At 44.8% G+C, this 19,370-nt stretch overlaps 1 protein-coding gene across 2 annotated transcripts in view; it reads right to left on the reverse strand.

Moving 5' to 3' along the window:
• The window catches only part of LOC311108719 (syntaxin-binding protein 5-like), a gene marked incomplete at both ends in the record, with an annotated part of 136,316 nt that overhangs the window by 34,057 nt on the left and 82,889 nt on the right, over nt 1–19,370 (reverse strand). For both annotated transcript variants that reach the window (XM_084151441.1, XM_084151440.1), the window contains 2 exons: nt 8,818–8,901; nt 9,740–9,803. In XM_084151441.1, coding sequence (XP_084007567.1) covers nt 8,818–8,901; nt 9,740–9,803 — 148 coding nt within the window. The remainder of the gene's footprint in view (nt 1–8,817; nt 8,902–9,739; nt 9,804–19,370) is intronic.

Raw genomic sequence — 19,370 nt, forward strand, 5'->3', positions numbered from 1 at the left:
ACAAAACAAACACATTCATAAAGTCCTCAGTCAGCCTTCTGAATTGCCCTAGAGGCACCAACACATCCATTTTAAGAACACTTTGAAGATTGTTTCACAAATAAGGTGTAAGAAAACTAAAAACTGATCTCCCTAACTCAGTAGAGGCCAAAGGAATTTCCAGAGTTAACCATCCCTGAGACCGGGTGTGGTAACTCGTATGTCTAAAGTTTAGTAAAGATGTTAGTTACAGTGGGACTATTTGTAAAAGGGCTTTATATATGAAAACATAGCAATGTATTAACCTGCGTGACATCAAAGAGCGCCAACCAACTTTCTGGTAGAGAATGCAGTGATGAGTACTAAAATTGTCGCCGTAATAAAGCGCAGTGCGCTATGATAAACTGCATCTAACGGCTTTAATGAAGTGGCAGTTGCGTTCATATACAGTGCATTCTGAAAGTATTCAGACCCCTTGACTTTTCACATTTTGTTAGGTTACAGCCTTATTCTAAAACAGACTAAATAAATGTTTTCCCTCATCAATCTACACACAATACCCCATCATGATGAAGTGAAAACAGTTTATTTTTATTTTTTTGTGCAAAATTATTAGAAATAAAAACAGAAAAGCCTTATTTACATAAGTATTCAGACCCTTTGCTATGAGACTCGAGACCCGGCCAAACTGAGCAATCGGGGGAGAAGGGCCTTAGTCAGGGAGGTGACCAAGAACCCGATGGTCACTCTGAAAGAGCTCCAGAGTTCCTCTGTGCAGATGGGAGAACCTTCCAGAAGGACAACCATCTCTGCACCACTCCACCAATCAGGCCTTTACGTTAGAGTGGCCAGACGGAAGTCACTCCTCAGTAAAATGCACATCACAGCCCACTTGGAGTTTTCCAAAAGGCACCTAAAGGACTCTCAGACCATGAGAAACAAGATTCTCTGATCTGATGAAACCAAGATTGAACTCTTTGGCCTGAATGCCAAGCGTCACGTCTGGAGGAAACCTGGCACCATCCCTAGAATGAAGCACGATGGTGGCACCATTATATTGTGGGGATGTTTTTCAGCGGCAGGAACTGGGAGACGATTGGCGCAAAGTACAGAGACATCCTTGATGAAAACCTGTTCCAAAGCGCTCAGGACCTCCGACTGGGGCGAAGGTTCACCTTCCAACAGGACAACGACATAGCCAAGACAATGCAGGAGTCGGGATAAGTCTCTGAATGTCCTCGAGTGGCCCAGCCAGAGCCAGGTCTTTAACCCGATCGAACATGTCTGGAGAGACCTGAAAATAGCTGTGCAGCGATGCTCCACATCCAACCTGACAGAGCTTGAGAGGATCTGCAGAGAAGAATGGGAGAAACTCCCCAAATACAGGTGTGCCAAGCTTGTAGCGTCATACCCAAGAAGACTTGAGGCTGTAATTGCTGCCAAAGGTGCTTCAACAAAGTACTGCGTAAAGAGTCTGAATACTGATGTAAATTAAATGTTTTATACATTAGCAAAAAATTATAAAAACCTGGTTTTGCTTTGTAATTATGGGGTATTGTGTGTAGATTGATGAGTGAAAAAAATAATTTAATCAATTTTAGAATAAGGCTGCAACGTAACAAAATGTGGAAAAAGTAGAGGGGTCTGAATACTTTCCGAATGCACTGTAGATGATGTCGCCATAGTCTAGGACCGATAGGAACATTGACCGAATAATCTGCTTTCTACTATTTAGCGAGAGACAGGACCTATTTCTATAGAAGAAGGCCATTTTTATTCTCAGCTTCTTAACTAACTCATCAATATGCTTTTTAAAAGACAGCTTTTCATCTATCCAGATGCCCAGATATTTGTAAGCAGGGAAATCAATATGGACACCATCCAAAGTACATATGCTTAAATCATCAGAGTTCTTTTTATGTGCTCTAGAGAACAACATATACTTAGATTTACCTGCATTCAATACTAATTTCAGGTCAATAAAGATTTTCTGTAATACAATGAAGGCAGACTGTAGTTCAGATATAGCCTGGTCAACTGTCGGGGCAATAGCATACACAACAGAATCATCGGAATACAAGTGCAGGTTAAAGTTTTTTACAGTTTTTTACAGTCGATATTGTTAATGTAAACAGTAAAAAGTACAGGACCCAGAATCGACCCCTGTGGGATACCTTTCGTAATATCCAGGAAACCTGTTTTAACACCATCAGTAGATACACATTGATTTCTATCTGTCAAGTAAATTTTAAACCAGTTACATGCAGCCTGGTCTAGGCCAAATGAGGAAAGTCTCTGAATTAGCAGTGAGTGATCAACAGTATCGAAAGTCTTTGACAGGTCAATGAAGAGGGCAGCACAATTTTGCCTTTTATCCATACAGTTAACCAAATCATTTATAACTAGGGATGCAGCAGAGATAGTGCTATGACCTGGTTTAAAACCTGACTGATGTACATTTAGAATACATTTCAAAGATAAGAAAGATCTTAGCTGAAAATCAATCAAGGATTCTAATATTTTAGCTAGGCATGAACGTTTAGAAATAGGGCGATAATTATTTAGGTCACAAGGGTCACCACCTTTGTGAAGGGGGAGTACATGGGCCGCCTTCTAAACCTTGGGGATAGTACCAGATATAATCGTCAGGTAAAAAATATGGATTAATGGTTCAGCAATCAGGGGGGCAGAAAGCTGCAGCAGAAATGGATGAAGCATATCAGCCTCAGTGGATTTTTTTTACATCATCTTAAGCAAGGCATCTGGCACATCACAGATAGTAAATTGTTTAAATGAAAACAACGATTCACTACAAGTTGACTGGTTAACCGTTGAGTCAGCTAGAGGCTGGCAGAGGGAAGAGCAGTCGATTGACTGTCCAGGGTCAATTAAACCACCGTTTCTATTTTTAAAAAGCCTGCAGAGATACAAAATATGATTAAAAGCATCACTTATTCTATTCTTCTTCAGTTATGATGACAGAACTTGCTTAGATAGGGAAGAAGAGGAATTTCGATGCTTCAGTGCTTTTACTGTTTTCCAACATTTTGAAGGATCACCAGCAGAGTCAGAGATAGAGCTTAAAAAGTAGCTTGATTTAGCTTTCTTAATTGAGATAGTACATCTGTTTCTCAATTGTCTGAAAGATTGCCAGTCCACTACAGAGTCAGTTGTCCTTGCTTTGGCACAGGCCTGATTTCTCATCTGAATGAGCTCAGATAGCTCAGAAGAAAACCAAGGGTTAGATCTATCTTTGACTCTGAATTGTTTAAAAGGGGCGTGTTTATCTGCCAGAGGAATAAATATGGAGGAGAAATGTTCGAGAGCCAACTCAGGGTCAGAAATACAGGAGATGGTGGCTAAATCAGAGTAGAGCATGTCATGTAAAAACCCTTGAGGAGAAAACTTTATCTTCTTAATAAAACGAGGATTAGTATTTTACTGTTTCGTATCTCTAATACATACTATGGGACAATGATCACTGAGATCATATGCAAATACTCCACTAGACAAATATTTATGGCGTTATTAGTAAGAATTAAATAAATCATTGAGGAGTTAACAGGGTTTTTTACATTTAGCCGTGTGGGTTTTGAGATCAATGGAGTCAGATTAAAATCAATGCATATACATTTACATTTACATTTTAGTCATTTAGCAGACGCTCTTATCCAGAGCGACTTACAGGAGCAATTAGGGTTAAGTGCCTTGCTCAAGGGCACATTAACGTCATTTAGCAGACGCTCTTAGCCAGAGCGACTCACAAATTGGTGCGTTCACCCTATAGCCAGTGGGATAACCACTTTACAATTGGGGGGGGGGGGGGGGGGGGGGTAGAAGGATTCCTTTATCCTATCCCAGGTATTCCTTAAAGAGGTGTACTCTTAAATTGATCTGAGGCCGGGGACAGCCAATCCAGATTCAAATCCCCATAAATGACCAACTGAGGACAAAAAAGGTGTTAAACACTCAGATATAGCACCAATAGCATCCGCCATGGCAAACAGGGGGGCGATAAATCACAGCAACAAATAAATGTGTATTCTGGTTTATGGACACATCTACATCTGGTCTGATGAAAATAAGATTGAACTCTTTGGCCTGAATGCCAAGCGTCACGTCTGGAGCTACAACCAGGAGCTAAAATGTATTGGGAACAGAAATATTTAAAGTTTGAAAGGTCATGAAATTAGATTTGACATTTATGGCCACTCCTCCCCTTTTCTGTAATCTGTCACATCTAAATACATTATAATCATTTACTTCAATGTCTTTATCAGATACAGAACCATTTAACCATGTTTCCGAGAGAACCAGAATGTCAGGACACGAGTCCTGTACCCAAATGTCAATTGTGTCTATTTTTTAAACCAAGCCCCCTATGAGATTTAAAGTCAGAGGGGGTATTCAGCTCATTCCCATAAGAGCTAACAGGCATCGGGTCATCTGCAGCTATTTGTTGAGTGAGCTGAGACTTTGCCAAGGTCCCTGGCCAACCATGTGAGAGCAGAGTAGACTGAGCATTTGACAGACCTCCCTCAGGTCGCTGGATGCAGGGGCTGAGGCGGGAACTGGGAGAGCAGTTAATACCACATCTGCCAAGTGTCCCATTAGCACAATGAATTGCAGAGCAAATTTATGGTGTCTGGCTACTAGAAATAGCTTAAGCTTTTTAGATGCCCCAGGGTATGCCATTTAATAGGAGCAATTTGAATTGTGTATAGTTTAGGTTTCAAGCCTTGATAATCACTATCTGGAAAGTCATCACATTGGCTTGAGTATGAGAGCGTGTTTTGGTTTTCTTTTGAGTGTACACATACGCACATACACAGGGCACTGAGGGGTTGGTTTATTTACACAAAACCCGAGTGATCTCTATCACCTCCAATCCCACTGCTGTAAGAGCCTTTCAAGTGTGTGTGTATGTGTGCGTGTGCACGCACACGAATGTGTGTGTTTATATCCTCACACCTGCTTGTATTTGTTCAGCTAGCGGGAGAGTGAGGGATGAAGGATGCAGCGTGAGGAAAACAATGAGAGCAGCAGCAGCAGGCAGAGGAGGAGAGATACAGTGGGGGAAAAAAGTATTTAGTCAGCCACCAATTGTGCAAGTTCTCTCACTTAAAAAGATGAGAGAGGCCTGTAATTTTCATCATAGGTACATGTCAACTATGACAGACATATTGAGATTTTTTTTCTCCAGAAAATCACATTGTAGGATTTGTAATGAATTTATTTGCAAATTATGGTGGAAAATAAGTATTTGGTCACCTACAAACAAGCAAGATTTCTGGCTCTCACAGACCTGTAACTTCTTCTTTAAGAGGCTCCTCTGTCCTCCACTCGTTACCTGTATTAATGGCACCTGTTTGAACTTGTTATCAGTATAAAAGACACCTGTCCACAACCTCAAACAGTCACACTCCAAACTCCACTATGGCCAAGACCAAAGAGCTGTCAAAGGACACCAGAAACAAAATTGTAGACCTGCACCAGGCTGGGAAGACTGAATCTGCAATAGGTAAGCAGCTTGGTTTGAAGAAATCAACTGTGGGAGCAATTATTAGGAAATGGAAGACATACAAGACCACTGATAATCTCCCTCGATCTGGGGCTCCACGCAAGATCTCACCCTGTGGGGTCAAAATTATCACAAGAACAGTGAGCAAAAGTCAACGAAGGAGTGGCTTCGTAAGAAGCATTTCAAGGTCCTGGAGTGGCCTAGCCAGTCTCCAGATCTCAACCCCATAGAAAATCTTTGGAGGGAGTTGAAAGTCCGTGTTGCCCAGCGACAGCCCCAAAACATCACTGCTCTAGAGGAGATCTGCATGGAGGAATGGGCCAAAATACCAGCAACAGTGTGTGAAAACCTTGTGAAGACTTACAGAAAACGTTTGACCTGTGTCATTGCCAACAAAGGGTATATAACAAAGTATTGAGAAACTTTTGTTATTGACCAAATACTTATTTTCCACCATAATTTGCAAATAAATTCATAAAAAATCCTACAATGTGATTTTCTGGATTTCTTTTCCATATTTTGTCTGTCATAGTTGACGTGTACCTATGATGAAAATTACAGGCCTCTCTCATCTTTTTAAGTGGGAGAACATGCACAATTGGTGGCTGACTAAATACTTTTTTTCCCCACTGTATCCTACTGACTCTGCTGCCCACCCTGCTGCCTGGGCTCCTTGGAACCATGGACCTGTCCATCTACCTCAGAGAGGAGAGAGAGACAGAGAGAGAGAGAGAGAGAGAGAGAGAGAGAATGAGATATGGAGAAAAGAGAGAGAGGGGGAAAGAGGGAGAGCGATAGAGAGAATGACAAAATGAGAAAAGGAGCGAAAAAGATGGGGAGCATGATAGAGAAAGAGAGGGATATAGAAATCAGAGGCAGGCTCCAGCGTAGGCAGGCTATTCATCAGGCTAAGGCATTTAGTCAGACAGAGCAGGGCTGAGGTGACTGATGCTCTCTCCATCTCCATCTTCTCTCTGGTGTTCACAATCACTGCACCCCCAGAGATAGCACTGAGCCATGACCAGGAAAAAGACTGGAAGAGAGACGCAAGAGAAGGAAGAATGCTCTCTCAGCTGTTTGGGGGTGTTGAAATTCCTATACATACACACTGTGGTTAGGTGTGACAAAGATGGAGAGAGTTTACTGTAATTAGTGAGGTTATATAAGATGTCCTCACACGACTAGAGAAACGTAAGGACTCGGCTACATCCAATGTCCTCTACCCTCTACCCTATGCTCCAAGCTTTATTCCCTACGTCCTTTACTCTATTACCCATGTCCTATACTTAGGGCCATGCTTTTTTGGTGTGGAAATAGAGACTGTGTGCTTTTACCGTTATTACCAGCATTATCCACCAGTATTGCTACAGGTAGAAAACCCTAGGAAATGTTCTGTAATTGACACAAGCTGTCTCCATTCAATCAATCATTGTCTGGTTGCGCATGTATGTTTGGCAGGGGAGATGTAGCTCTGCAAATCGCACAAAACCTTTTATTTGGCAGGAAATATTATTTGTCGATCCAGGAACCCAGCGCTATCATCCGACTCACAATATATTAATCAGAACTACATCTCACCATAGTCTATTCTACAGTACAAAAACTGATCCAAGGGCAGCTTTAATGTTCAGCTCTTAATACCTAGGGTTCAGACTGACGAACATAGATCTGACCCTGAATTAGTCATCAGCAGCAGGCGATGACAGGAGCACATTAGCTGTAATGCCACAGCATGGCAGTGATGTGAATACTGTGATTTTTTCCCAAGTGTTAATGAGCCCCAGAGTACTGAGTTAGCAGCTGTAGAGCAGTCAGCCTCTGGGGAGGGGTTACTACAGGGTTGGAGAGGAGATACACAACTGCTCCCAGGAGAAAACAACATGGCTGCCAAGGAGGATCACTACGTAAGCCTTAGGACCAGGGAGAGGAAACAGCGATATCATCTCACCCAGGGGATTGGGAAGGAGGGGGGAGGGAGAGAGAGAGAGAGAGAGACTGACAGAACAACAGAGAGAGAGAGAGAGAGAGAGAGAGAGAGAGAGAGAGAGAGAGAGAGAGAGAGAGAGAGAGAGAGAGAGAGAGAGAGAGAGCGTGAGAGCGAGAGCGAGAGCGAGAGAGAGAGAGAAAGACAGAAGCAGAAGCAGAAGCAGAGAACTGAGACAGAATGCACAAGAAAAGGGGAGCATTCGATTCAGCAGGGAGAGTCAACACAGGGCCATGTTGTGCTTGTGGAGTCTTTTTATTGTAGAGGGCTTACAGTGCCACACCACTGTCAATGAGGTGAACAGTAGCATGGGTGTTAACATAAACTCATTACTGTAAGCCTGACTCTGTGTGTGTCTTTGTAAAACCACTCAATCCGCTTAAACTTCTACTGCAAGTTTGGGCACCAGGGTTTCTGATGCATTCTTAACTTGAGTATTATGAGGCAGGGGATGAGATACAACCAAGACATTATATTGTTTGTTTGTTTGTTAGAAAAGGATGTTGCCTTGGAGAAATAAGTAAAAAATACTTTACTACCTCCCAAAAAAAAATCACAAATGGCCGACCCTCTATAATACAAAATGAGGGCCATAGGAGAGACAGCAGGACGTCTGTGGCTCAAAAAGAGACTACACACTGTGTGCAGCCTACTGTAGTATTGGGTTCCCATCTCTTGTAACTCAGTATGGGTACAAGTACAGACAAACACCAAACAATCCTGTTCTCTTCCTTCTTCAATATCGGCTGACAAAACCCAATATAACCATCATGCAGACTCAGAATTTTCTATGCCAAGAATCCCTATAGTATATCCCACAGTGATGTGAGACAGAGACGTCCTATTCCATTTCCTAAATTGAGCCTGCGGTGTACAAGCCTTCTCTGCTCTCCAGCGCTGAGCGGCTTAGATCACTGATGAACATGTCACATCAGACCCACACAACAACACAGACATCTGAGACGAGTGTTGGTGTATGTCGAGTAGTGTATGTCGTGTGTGTTTGTGTGTGTACCCCTGTGGGTGTAGAGTAGGTATCAGAGTAGGTACATGCCTCCACTACATCTTTAGTCCTCCACAGACTCTAAGGCCCTTTGATGTAATCTCTCAAAGGCAAACAATGTATATGTCATACAAGCACACAGTACACACACAGTATGCACACAATACACACACAGTACACCCACCCACACACAAATACTGTATATACAGTACACACATCTATTTATACAAAGCAGTTTATTAATATTTGATTCCTCTTTTAGTATTTCCATGCATTCCCCAGATCACGGGAAGAGAGGCACTGAAAGGCATTGTGGGAGATGGTGCATACCTCGTCATAAGTGTAGCGGTAGTCTGCCTTCTTTGATTTCAGATCCCACAGGACCACGATCCCAGACTCATATCCAATTATAAGCTGGAATGGAAAAGTGACAGGCAGCCAGTGAGATTTGGCCCGGTGAGAAGATGACAGAGGATAGACAGAGGATAGACACACGTCAGAGAAGGAATCATATGCTCAACATTCACACGGCAGGCTGTGGTGGGGTGGGGTGGGATGGGATGGGGGGGGGGGATCAACACAGGATACACAGCTTATAGGAGTTGCCTTTTGACCTTGGTTCTAAACCAACAAGAAAAATAAGTGCATTTTGTTTAATATTTTAATGTTAAACCATGCTCCCCCCCCACCCCACCCCACTCCTAAAGTTGATATTATCAACATATTCCAAACAATGGACTCTTTTCAATGATTTTTTTGTCTCTTTTTTTAATGTTATTCTTTAGAACTTAGCCCCTCTTGCACCATGAGTCCTGAAACACTGATAATTGATAGATAAACATGTGAACAACTGTGGCTCACAAGTCATTCATCTATCAAAAGCAATTATCTGTGTTCAAATAAAATATAAATAATGATCCAGCTAGCTTTAATGTTTTAGAAAGGCTAAACCTACAGTACGTGCAGAGAGTGGTGGAGGGAGGGAAGAAGGAAGGAAGAGAGAGAGAGAGATAAAGGTAAAAGTAAAGTGTGTGTGAAGTAAGGTCTTTGAGTAGGCTGTATTTAAAAAGGCTTTGTGTGGCCTGTTTGAATAAGCCATCAAGGTCTCATTCATCACCCACATGACTGTCTGTCTGTCTGCAGACTCATCGAGGATGGGGGGCATGGCACACTCTTCAACATTAACAACAAGGAAAGATACACACGTGTAAATGTAATGTACACAATATGTGGGCAGAGAGCCACGCTATACCTTTCCCTCATCCATGGGGTTGTCACTTATGTGGACCACAGGACCTGGGTGGGCCTTGGAGGATCTGAGAGAGCGGAAGAGAAAGAAAGAGAGAGAGCAAATAAGAAAAGTGAGAGGTGATTCATTCATTCATTCATTCATTCATTCATTCACCTCAGCAGCATCAAATGGAGGTCATATACATCAGATATGTGAGGTACTATCACACATCATATAGATAGCCTTGGCATATAGTGATAGCAGAGGATAAACACTCAGCTTAGAGCATCTAAAGGAACTCAGTCCCTTTGAAACAGAGCAGTGGGAAGGACAGGGCTAACTGCTGAAGCCCTGAGAGTCCGACGGGAGAGATGGATGGCTGTCAGTCCCCTCTGAGTGTGTACTATAGTGTGTGTTGTGGCAGCCTAGGGGAGTTAGAGGTGAAACTCACAATAAAATAAGACAGCGGGAGACTGCTTTGCGGTGCTCAAACCAAAGTTGTTCTTTAATAAAGGTTGGGGGAAATGGGGAGGGGAGAAATACAACGGAAAGGCCTCTCAGGTAACAGGTGGGTCACTCTGTGTCCAGCGTGGCGTCTCCTCGGACCGCCTGTGTTAATGAACAAAAGAGAGAGAGAGCGATGAGTTTTGCCTGTCTGCCCGAGTGACTGCACCTCCACTTATACCCATTTGGGGTAACGAGGGACAGGTGGGACCAATTCCAGGTGCCAATTGGTTGCAGCACCTGGACTGGGTAATATTGGTGTTGAATCACTAGCCCCAGTTGGTGCCTGTAGAGCTGTCCATGGTGCTGACTCACCTTGGCCTCTCTAGCCCTCTCCTTCCTTTGTAGCTCCCTGCTGGCCCCCGGGTTGCCACATACCCCCCCCCCCCCCCTTAAGCTCATAGCCGGCTGGCAGGCTGTCGATCAACCAGAATGCGTCCCTCATGGACAGGGCATCGGCATTCCCATGGGATTTCCCGGACCTGTGCTCCATGATAAAGTTAAAGGCTTGCAACTCCAAAAAACATCTAGTGACCCGGGCATTGCTATCTTTGGCCGTGGCCATCCATTTGAGGGGGGAATTATCTGTCACTAAGGTACATTTCCTCCCCAGTACTTGAGCTTCATTATGGCCCATTTTATAGCCAGACCTTTTTCTAGGGTCGAATAGTTTCTCATGTTTGAGAAACTTACGGTTGATGTATGTCACAGGATGCTCCTCGCCCCCTCGAATCTGAGACAGCACAGTGCCAAGGCCCACCTCTGAGGCATCGGTATGGACCACAAAGGGCTCCTGGAAGTTGGGGGTGATGAGTACCGGTTCCACACACAGAGCATGATGCAGGGTGGAGAAAGCCTGGTCCGCCTCTTTCGTCCAAGTGACGTGGTGGGGCAGGTGTTGTCTGGTCATGTCATGGAGTGGGGCAGCAGTCGTGGCAAACTGGGGAATAAACCATTGATAATACCCTACCAAGCCAAGGAAAGTTTTTACCTGCTGCTTTGTGATAGCCTCCACCTTTCGCTGCTGAGGTTTGACGCTCCCCCGGCCAATCGTGCAGCTCAGATATTCAGCCTCCTCTGGGCCAAGCCTGCATTTTCTGGGGTTGGCCATCAGGCCGGCCTCTCGTAGGGCCCTCAAGACTGCGTGCAGCTGTGCTAGATGGGTGGTCCATTATGAATTATGAATGATTATGTAATCCAGGTAGGCTGCTGCATACTCACGGTGGGGGTCGCAGGATCCGGTCCATCATGCGTTGGAAGTTGGCCGGAGCTCCGTGGACCTGTGGGATTCTTCAATAATGGCAAGTTCTAACATCTTCCTCACCTCCTCTCGGATGATCTTTCTCTTAGCCTATGGGATGCGGTATGGCCTTAATCTCACCTTCTTTCCAGGTTCCGTGACAATGTCGTGCTGGACCACTGTGGTTCTTTACGGTATCCCTGAGAAGACATCTAGTTGTTGGCTAATCAGCTCCTGGAGATCCTGTCGTTGGCTGGGGCCAAGCTGGGGACCCAGCGGCAACTCTGGGAGCCTTGGGGAGGGGGGTACACCAGATGGGGCAGTCACTCTCTCCCGGGGACGGGCATGCCACTGCTTTAGCAGGTTCACGTGATATAACTGGGTGGGTTTGCGTCTCCCTAGTTGCTTTACATTGTAATTCACTGCATTCGTTCATTCTACTATCTCATACGGGCCCTGCCACTTGGCCAGGAATTTGCAGTCAGAGGTGGGGATGAGTACTAAGACCAGTTCTCCTGGAGTGAATTCACGAAGACGGGCCCCACTGTTGTAGACCCGGGCTTGGGCCTGCTGAGCCTGGAGCATGTGTTCCCACATCAGAGGCCAGACTCTCACCATGCGGTGGCGCATCTCCTCCACGTATTCAATAACTGACCAGTGAGGGGAGGGTTGTTGCTCCCAGGCCTCCTTTGCCAGGTCCAGCATGCCCCGGGGCCATCTGCCATACAGGAGCTCAAAGGGTGAGAATCCTGTGGATGTCTGTGGGACCTCTCTGATGGAGTACAGAACAAAGGGTATTAGCTGGTCCCAATTTTTTCCTTCTGCGTCAATGGCTCTCCTTAATATTTGATTCATGGTTTTGTTCAATCGTTCCACAAGCCCATCGGTTTGGGGATGGTACACAAAGTACGGATTTGGCTCACCTTTAACATCCTGCACATTTCTTTCATTACCCGGGACATGAAGCACGATCCTTCATCGGTCAGGACTTCTTCTGCAATCTTCACCCGACTGAAGAGAAGGAACAGTTCCAGTGTTCCCGTGCCACAGCACAGGCGCTGGCGGCATGTAGTGGGATGGCCTCAGGGTAGCGGGTGGCGTAGTCCATGATTACCAAGATGTACAGTGCATTCGGAAAGTATTCAGACCCCTTGACCTTTTCCACATTTTGTTACGTAACAGCCTTATTCTAAACTGGATTAAATTGTTTTTCCCCCTCATCAAATCTACACACAATACCCCTTAATGACGAAGCAAAAATGGGTTTTTAGAAATGTTTTCAAATTTACTAAAAACAAAATACTGAAATATCACATTTACTTAAATATTCAGACCCTTTACTCAGTACTATGTTGAAGCACCTTTGGCAGTGATTACAGCCTCGAGTCATCTTGGGTATGACACTACAAGCATGGCACACCTGTATTTGAGGAGTTTCTCCCATTCTTCTCGGCAGATCCTCTCAAGCTCTGTCAGGTTGGATGGGGAGCGTCGCTGCACAGCTATTTTCGGGTCGCTCAAGAGATGTTCGATCGGGTTCAAGTCCGGGCTCTGGCTGGGCCACTCAAGGACATTCAGAATCTTGTCCCGAAGCCACTCCTGCGTTGTCTTGGTTGTGTGCTTAGGGTCATTGTCCTGTTGGAAGGTGAACCTTTGCCCCAATCTGAGGTCCTGAGCGCTCTGGAGCAGGTTTTCAACAAGAATCTCTCTGTACTTTGCTCCATTAATCTTTCCCTCGATCCTGACTAGTCTCCCAGTCCCTGCCGCTGAAAGATATTCCCACAACATGATGCTGCCATCACCATGCTTCACAGTAGGGATGGTGCCAGGTTTCCTCCAGACGTGACGCTTGGCATTCAGGCCAAAGAGTTCAATCTTGGTTTCATCAGACCAGAGAATCTTGTTTTGCATGGTCTGAGAGTTCTTTAGGTGCCTTTTGGCAAACTCCAAACTGGCTGTGATGTGCATTTTACTGAGGAGTGGCTTCCGTCTGGCCACTACAATAAAGGCCTGATTGGTGGAGTGTGCAGAGATGGTTGTCCTTCTGGAAGGTTCTCCCATCTCCACAGAGGAACTCGGGAGCTCTGTCAGAGTAACCATCAGGTTCCAACATGCACTGTCAACTGTGGGACCTTATATAGAAAGGTGTGTGCCTTTCCAAATCATGTCCAATCAATTTAATTTACCACAGGTGGACTCCAATCAAGTTGTAGAAACATCTCAAAGATGATCAATGGAAACAGGAAGCACCTGAGCTCAAATTCGAGTCTCATAGCTAAGGGTCTGAATACTTATGTAAATAAGGTATTTCTGTTTTAAATTTTGTATACATTTGCAAAAATTTCTTAAAACCTGTTTTCGCTTTATCATTATCGGGTATTGTGTGTAGATTGATTAGGATTTATTTTTATTTAATGCATTTCAGAATAAGGCTGTAACGTAACAAAAGTGGTTTGAATACTTTCCGATTGTCCTCGATTGGACTTGGGCAGGGGTCCCACTATGTCCATGGCTATCCTCTGAAAAGGGGTATTGATTATTGGTAAAGGGATTAAGGGATTTTTGTAGGTTACCTTTAGGCCTGTTTTCTGACAGTCCTCGCACTGCCGGCAGTAATCCTGGACAGGCCTCTTCACTCCGGGCCAGTAGAACCGAGCCAGGATCTGATCATAGGGTTTCTGCACTCCTAGGTGTGCTCCGAGGAAATGTGAGTGTGCTAGGTATAGGACTTTGGAGATGTAACATTTGGGCACTAAGAGTTGTTCTACCATTTCGTCTCCCACTTTCACAACCCGATAAAATAGATTATTTTTGACAGCAAAATGTGGAAAGGAACGATCACTCACCCTCTCTACTGGTTTTCCACCGACAGCTTCCACACTCGTCCTCGCCTGCTTCAGGTTGGGATCAGTGAGTTGGCCAGTGCTGAACTGTCCCGGGAGGTTCTCTTTCCCACCTCCGCAAAGGGAAACTCTGAAAACATTTTTCCAGGGGAGTTCTCCTCCCCAGGGTTCTCTTCATCTCGGTCGATGCCGGGGGGAGCCAAGGGGGGATCGGCTGGGGCCTCTACAGAGTCTGAGGAGGTGGGCGGGAAAGCAGCGACACAGGCTGGTATGACGCTTCTACGTCAGGGAACCGTTCTCCTTTTCCCCAAAGCTGTTCTCCTAGGGGCTGTGGCCCCTCTGCTCCAAAATCTCTGGAAAATCGGGCAGTCCCAGCCCAGTAGGACATCTACTGGCAATTTCTCTACTACGCCAGCTATAATCACAAACTACCTTGAGGGGTTTGCACTTCCACGCGGCAGGTGGGGTAACTTTTCGTATCTCCATGTATACAAGCCACTGTTATGGGCGGCCCTAAGGTATCGGCGGCAAATTGAGACTTGATGAGAGTGACCATACTGCCTGTGTCCAACAAGGCGGACGCATCCTGACTGCCTATTTTGACGGAGATCTGGGGGGCTGCAGTGGCTTAGTGGGCCCAGCAGGTTGTGAGGTAGTCGCACCTTCTGGTGGTCTTCTCTGCGGGACTGGCAGTCGGTAGGGACTCGTCGTTTCCCGGGCACCTCCAGTCCAGGTGTCCCTCCTGGCCACAGGTGTAACACCTTCTCTGGTCCCCGCTAACTAGCGGCCGCCACCTCGGGGGTGATCTGGGTTGCATGGTGCTATGCGTCGGTGGGCAGGCCCCGGATACATTTGTCCATTACCAGTCGATCTATTGCTGATGGCCCGTCCCCCCGTGGTAAGCCAACGTCTAGTTAGTCTAACTAGGTCGGCTATTTGAGGTCTTACCGGGGCATGGCCATCATAAGCCCAGGAGTGGAACCGTTGGGCCCAGGTTGGTAGGTTTTGCCCATAATGGGCCAAGATAGCAGTTTTCAGAGCAGCATAGTTGTCGACGTCCGCCAGTGCCAAGTCCCTACAGGCCCTCTGGGCTTCTTCAGTCAGAAAGGGGGCCACTTTGCCAGCTCAGTTCTCCTTGTGCCATCGCTCTCTCTCTCTCTGCAGTGCGCTCAAATACCTGTCATCTTCAGCAGTTATCTTGTTGAGGACCTTGCCTGGTTCCGTCATTCAGTCCAGCCGGACCACGGCTTGGCTAAGCTGTGTGACAGCCTCCTGAAGGGCAAGGAGGCTTTGGGCTTGCTGCGTTTGGGCTTCCCCAGCTGAGTTACAGCATTTTCCATGATGACCACCGGCTTCTTATTTTATTGTGAGTTCAGAGCATGGGAGGGTTGTGCCCGCATTCTCCACCAACTATGGCAGCCCAGGGGAGTCAGCGGTGAAACTCACAATAAAATAAGACAGCGGGAGATCGTTTTGCGGTGCTCAAACCACAGTTCTTTAATAAAGGTTGGGGGGAACGGGGAGGGTAACATAGAGGATGAAGACGGTGTTGACTGGGGTCATGAAGGAGAGGAGAGGAAGCTATGGCTAGGAGAATAAGGACATAGCCCATGGTTGCCGGGGTCTATATTTATCAGTGTTAACCAGACAGTGTTACTGCAGCTGGAGTTTATATATCTAATCCCCCTCGCCACTGTCTCAATGTTACTTAAAAACCAGCCCATTCTCTGCTGCACACACACACATGCACATGTACGCGCACGCTTGCACACAAACATACACACAGGAGATGGCTAGGTTTTGGAGAAGGGATCACCATGGCAACAGAGGCAGGATGGGCAGAGTGCAGACAGACTCCCAAAAACATGCAGCACCCACACAGAGGCAAACACACACACACACACACACACACACACACACACACACACACACACACACACTACTGATGTGTGGGTTGACTCATAACCCGCAGTCCCTGCGGTTATATCCGCGGGATGGATGGGTTTAGGGTCGAGTGGGTTGAATAAAAAAATCCATAAATGTATCATTCTTGTGCAATTTATATCTATAGGCTACTTTAGGTTATTCTTTCATTATTTTAGGCTATCTGGCATTAGTGCGTAAACCTAGAACCGGGAATGAAAGTGATCCATATACTGTTCCGCAACAGAACCATTATTTTAAAAGCATGGGAACCATTTAATAATGTTATTTTACGTTCCAGGCATTTTTTTATAGTCCCACAAAAAAATGCAACTAAGCGCCTATGCAAAGCCCACACTGTGTCACTCAGAAACGTATGCCAGTGTCTGCCTGCAAGCTGAAACTCTTTGCCAGTGTGTGTGCGTGTTTAGGCTAGCTACCCCTCCACCCTCCGAAGCATAGGCTACTGTACTGATGTTACCAGCGTGATTCAGAAGATAGGGAGAGAGATGTTTAATTAGCTTGAGAAGAATGGATTCACTTTTTCAATGCTAGTTAAGGATACTATAGGCCTAGTTATCACGTTTCACATTGGATTTATTAACGACAAAAAGGTAAAAAGTGTTTTTTATTCTGGTGCCGCTCTGCACACACAAGTTTGTTAGCTTGCTAGCTTAAGCTTGTTAGCTAGCTAGCTCAAGGTTGTTAGCTAGCTAGCTCAAAGGATATTCAAAGTTCCTTCATAGAAGCCGCTCCTCCCAGGTATAATTATGTGGACCTCATTCAGATAAAGCATGTCATTACAAGATGTCCTGCTCTTCAAGCCTCCTCCTCAACCCTCTCTCGCTTTCTCCCCACTTGCAAAATTTCAGTCGCATCTTATGCCATAGGCTACACTCTGTCCATCACGCATGTAAACAACTAGCTTGCCTGTTCTATCCGCACTGATTGGTGAAGTAATTGAATGAGCTAAATGTAAAAAATGGTTGATTTCAAAGGTTAAAAAAATAACAGAAAGGAACGATATAAACTGGTACTTTTTGGGGGTTCGAACCGGTTCAGAACTTTATTTTGCTGGTCGGAACAGTGTAACGGAACAAAAAAAATAGTGATTCTGTTCAAAACAAAACGATTGGAAAATAATTTAGGTTCCAACCCCTGCTTACAAGTAAACTAATCATTTTCTTTATTCTGTCAAACTTGATAATTGAAAATAAATATAAACAGAGGTTTTATAAGTAACATTGAGTTGATGTAGAATACTTGCCCTGGAGTAGGTGCGTCTCACCTATTCTGTAAGGTCTAAAGAGGCAGGGGTTACTAGGTAGGTTCCTCAGTTCTGCTAGTACACACACTATCTCACTTCAGGTTGTCACTGTGATAGCAAAACATTCTGAAGCCTTCCTCACTAGATCTAGTCAAGTGTACAGAATATATTAAGAGGCAAGTTGTGTTGGGAGCAGGGACCAAGATTCCTTTACTATCTCACCCGTCCAGGGCAAATCAAATCAAACGTATTTGTCACATGCTTCATAAACAACAGTTGTAGGCTAACAGTTAAATGCTTACTTACGGGTCAATTTTCCAACAATGCAGAGTCCTTTGTCCCTTTACTTGGTCGACAATAGAGTATTGAGAGGAACCCCTACAAGGCTCTACATCTGTACCTGTGCAAGAGTGTGAAAATGAATGACAAGATGTAGAGGCCTGAATTCCACACCCCATACTTCTCTCATAATGGAAAGCACCTGCTGTGGAATCTGACTTCTATATGGATGGCATTCACTTTAGCCCATATCATTTTGCATCCATCACATTCACACACACACATATTCAATACACACACACAATTTTTACGCCATCAAACCCAATGTCCCATAGCGGATATCATACACACAAACACCATCAACCACCTGTGGTGTGTATCACAAATGATAGTATCAGCACACACACACACACACACACACATGCATACACACACACACACACACACACCAGAGCATGTGAGCTGATTTGAGGGGTTGGGAATCCCGCTCCTAAAACCGCTCTGTGCTCTCAGGGAAAAAAACGGACGCTCCAAATTCGCTCCATTCATTAAAATCACAATTTAACCAACACCCATTTATTTTTGTGACAACCTGGACCTACCATTTGGTTTTAAAGTATTGAAACCAAAGCATGTGGATTTTAATGAAAAGTATTTGAATAAACATGAAAAGGTGAATGTAAGAAGCGCACATAATTTCAAATAAGCTACATGTCATATTAAACAGCATATAAATACTCTAAATAGGTCAGGATCCAGACAGGAGGTCGAAAATGAATTATTTAGTCTATTTAATTTCAAATATTTCAAGGCTATAGCCTACAAAGAAATACACTGTGAAGCATTTGCGAGTGTGACACAATAGGCTGGTAGGGACAAAAAGCGCTCAGCATTTAAACAACATTTCGTTGTGTTAAATCATTATAGTCTATAAATTGCACATATAGGCTGTGACTTACTTAGAATTAAATACAAATTTAACTAAAAATGATTTATTAGTGCCTTTGAATTCATTTTTAGAAACACGACTTTGGCCATTCTGTGGCTTCAGGCTCATGCGATGGTGCCTGGAGAGCAGGCCAGCAGCGGAGAATATCCTCTCCTCACTTGCAGAGCCACTGGGGATGCTAAATACCCTTTTGGCCACTCTTGCCAGGCTGGGCAGATATGCAGAGTTTAACAAAAATGTATATAGGTAGGCCTAAAGGTTTTTAAGAAACATAACCCAATCAAAACAGAATGATCCTTGAACATGGGAATATGCCAGGTCTATTGGGCCAAAATCAATTATAGCTATTGTATAGATCCGGGTTCCCCAACTGGCAGGCCACAGGCCAAATCTGTCCCACCAACAATATTATTTGGCCCCCCAAAGCCCCCAGAGGAGGGGAAGGAGGGAACTGGTGGGGGGTTGACACCTCACGCCCTGTTGTAAATCAAGGAGAGAAGATTCAGGTCTCCCTCTCCAATGTTCACCAGAGGAATGTGCCTTTGTGTCCACAGACTTTTCCCGCCGAAACTCTAACATGTTCTAAAGCGAATACTGGAACAATATTTCTAACATAGAACGTGGAGAATGGTCAGAAGTGATCTATA

This window comes from Coregonus lavaretus (assembly GCF_964263955.1).
Source record: "Coregonus lavaretus genome assembly, chromosome: 33".
NCBI classification, from domain to species: Eukaryota; Metazoa; Chordata; class Actinopteri; order Salmoniformes; family Salmonidae; genus Coregonus; species Coregonus lavaretus.